General features: G+C 29.2%; 1 protein-coding gene across 1 annotated transcript; it reads right to left on the reverse strand.

Moving 5' to 3' along the window:
• Positions 1-233: 233 nt before the first annotated feature.
• On the reverse strand, positions 234-2,664 carry LOC110607612 (late embryogenesis abundant protein At1g64065). Its single transcript, XM_021746758.2, has 2 exons — positions 1,901-2,664; positions 234-606 (listed from the first exon to the last, which is right to left on the reverse strand). Exon 1 carries the CDS (start codon positions 2,540-2,542, stop codon positions 1,910-1,912), a length of 633 nt encoding a protein of 210 aa, XP_021602450.1. The 5' UTR covers positions 2,543-2,664; the 3' UTR covers positions 234-606; positions 1,901-1,909.
• Positions 2,665-3,125: the final 461 nt, after the last annotated feature.

A 3,125-nucleotide genomic window follows, 5' to 3' on the forward strand; every position in this document is an offset into this window, starting at 1 on the left:
AAAAATAGATTTAAGTTTGTCTTAGATGGTTAAAATAATGAAAAAAAAATAGATTTTAAATGTTAATAATATTATTAATAAATTATTTTTTATGAAATATTTTCAATTTGATAAAAATTATTATTATTATTATAATTTAAAAAATAATCAAAGATAAGAAAGTAAATAAATTAGTTTAAATTCATTTCTAAAAACTTTCTAAACTTTCTATTTAATTGTTATATTATTACATGAAAATGCATTTCACAGCAAAATTAAGCTTGATTTGCTTCAAGAGTTACTTTTGATGGCAATGAATGTCCGCCTTTCTATACTTATACCTGGGCTGGGGTGAGGTTAGGTCTTAAAAAAAAATACAGATCCAAAATTTTGAAAATGAAACCATTTTCAAATAGATCAACCCAATATCTCAAGTCTTAATTCGAATAGCTGATACAGGTCGGATCAATTGTGAGTGCAGGCTCCAGAAGAAAATAATCCAGTCCGGTCATTTGACATGACAGAAAACTGATCAAGTCACTTCAAAGTCCTATCAGCATGCGTGCTGGGAGAATTAAATTACCGCCTGATATGGAGGACTGTTCTGACGTATTCGTACGTACAGATCTGAATGACAAATATATAAAACACCGTAGCAAAAAGACAGGTAGACGTTATTAGCAGATAAATAAAAAATAAAAAAAAATGTGATATTCCCTAACCAGATTTACGGATATAAAAAATTTTATTTTCTGAATTTGAAGATATCAAATCGGAATTGTTTCCGTTATGTGGGCTGGCTAAAGTATTGATATCAACTTCAATGTCACGGGCAAGTCGTGTTCAACACATTATAAATAAATAAATAAATAAACATCATTCATAAAGAGGTTCAAGGATAATTGAAATCCTGGCCCATTTATCACCCATCAATTCAATTACGTGGAATAACACGCATAGATATTAAACCAATAAATTTAATATTATTTTCTTTATAAACTTTCTATTTATATTGTTATATTATTAAATTATTTTAATAGATTTTATTTTTCCAATATATATTAAAAAAAGTAAATTATCACATCAAAGAAAAAAATATCCTATAATTTGAAATGAATGAAATTTAAAGCCTTTCAACTAAATCTCTTAGTGTAATTCACAAGTCACCCAACAATATACAAAGAAAATTATAAATGAGTATTTTAGTCTCATTTTTTTTTATTCATGAATATATTTCATAAAAATATTTTTTAAAAAATTATTTTTCTTTTGTGTGGCAGTAATATTAAAATATAAAAAATATTAATTTTATTTATAAATTGAGAGATTGAGTATGTAATTAAGAAAGTTACTGAATCTCACGTCGATTTGAAATAAAAGTAATATGTTCAAATTTCAATAATTTTTTCTTTTGACTTAATATTTTAAGTAAAATGAATTTAATCTAAATTTAATAAAGTTTCATATATCAATAAAGTAAAGTACGTGATAGAAAATTAATTCACTTATTGAATAACTTTTTAATTAAATAATTTGTGTTTAACATATGATCATTACTAACTAAACGAGCAAAGATAGATTAGAAATTCACCTTTAATCCAAAGAGAATGAAGTTCTCAAAACACACCAACTATACATAATTGTTCATAGCAACGCAAGGAGATCGATAACATCAATAATATTTATATATATATTCTTATCAAAATCTTTTAAAAATAGTTATTTCTCTCATAATTAAATATCTCAGATTTAAATTTGAAGTATGAAGATTTTTAAAATTTAGAAAAAAGTATTCTTTGATCCTTAATAGGTCTAATTGCTGTGCGAATCCGAATGAATTGAAGAAATAGATTTCAGCGGAGGGCATATATGAAAATAAAAAAATTTTTAAATTTAGTTTTTTGAAAATATTTTTAATCACCTTTTAGATTTAGGTGCATGCCAAATCCTGAACCTCAAAAGCAGGACTTTTCAAATTAACGTTCATACTGCAATCTACAGCAGCAGTTCTCTTCTTCTTGGCAATCTTCAACAGCTGAACTCTTCCACTGAACTCTGCATGGCTGCTTAGCTTCAAAATCCCATCATTGCTTAAGTTGCCAGTATCCGATACTCTAATCTTCACCTTAACCTTTATCTTCTCTGTTCCACTAGCTCCGACTCGCCCCTCGTCTACTATCTCCTTGCCCACCGTCTTACTTCTGTAAAACACACTTACAGTAGCATTCTCGAACTCGAACTGCCCAAAATTTGAATTGTCGATCGTGAACTCGGCCTCCAGTGTCATATTAAACGGAGAGGACGATTGATTCTTATTAGCATAGACGAGATTTTTCACTGAAACCGAGTTTAACCCGAGTTCAGGAGTTCTCGGACGGAAGAAAATTTCTGCAAGAACAAGAGAGGCTGCGCTGAGGATGAGAAGTAAAATAAGAAAATAAACGAGGCATTTACTGCTTTTTTCTTGGCGAGGTTTAATGGGTTTTAATTCGGCGAATTCTTCATCGCTTCTTGGTTTAAATTTCGTGGGTGCTAATGGAATGATCTGATTATCTTCTGCCATTGATTTTTGGCTGAAGATTGCAGAGAAAACAAGGATGGATTTTAATTGAGGAGAAGTAAGTTTACTATGTTATTTTGGTCGGAAGGAAGAGAGGGTTTGATTTGGGTATTTATTAATTTGAGACTGACGCCGAGTGTTCAACATTAATTGAAATACTGAATGAGCATAGTGGAAGGAAACCAATACGACGCGTTGAAGTTTTCGTAAGCTTAGTGGACTAGTCCGCTCACGTGGGCGCCAGCCTTCTTGGGTGGGTCTCAATTTTCTTTTTTCTTATCTTTTCATAAGCAGCCTAATTTATTACATTTAAAATTTACAAAATAATTAAATACATATATATATATATAAAATAATAATAAATAAAGATTTACATATAAATATTTAAAAAAATAAAATAAAATTGCCAACTCCTAGTGTACGTCAAAGGATTTTAATGGGCGGCAATACCACAGATGATCAGTGTTTCACACGAATGAAGACTTTCCGCTTTTTTCTTTGTTTTCCTTCGGACCCAAGCAAAAGTATTAATTAGGTTTTAATGTTTGGCATATGTATATCAACATACATATTTATTTAACAATAA

This window comes from Manihot esculenta, chromosome 1 (genome assembly GCF_001659605.2).
Source record: "Manihot esculenta cultivar AM560-2 chromosome 1, M.esculenta_v8, whole genome shotgun sequence".
NCBI classification, from domain to species: Eukaryota; Viridiplantae; Streptophyta; class Magnoliopsida; order Malpighiales; family Euphorbiaceae; genus Manihot; species Manihot esculenta.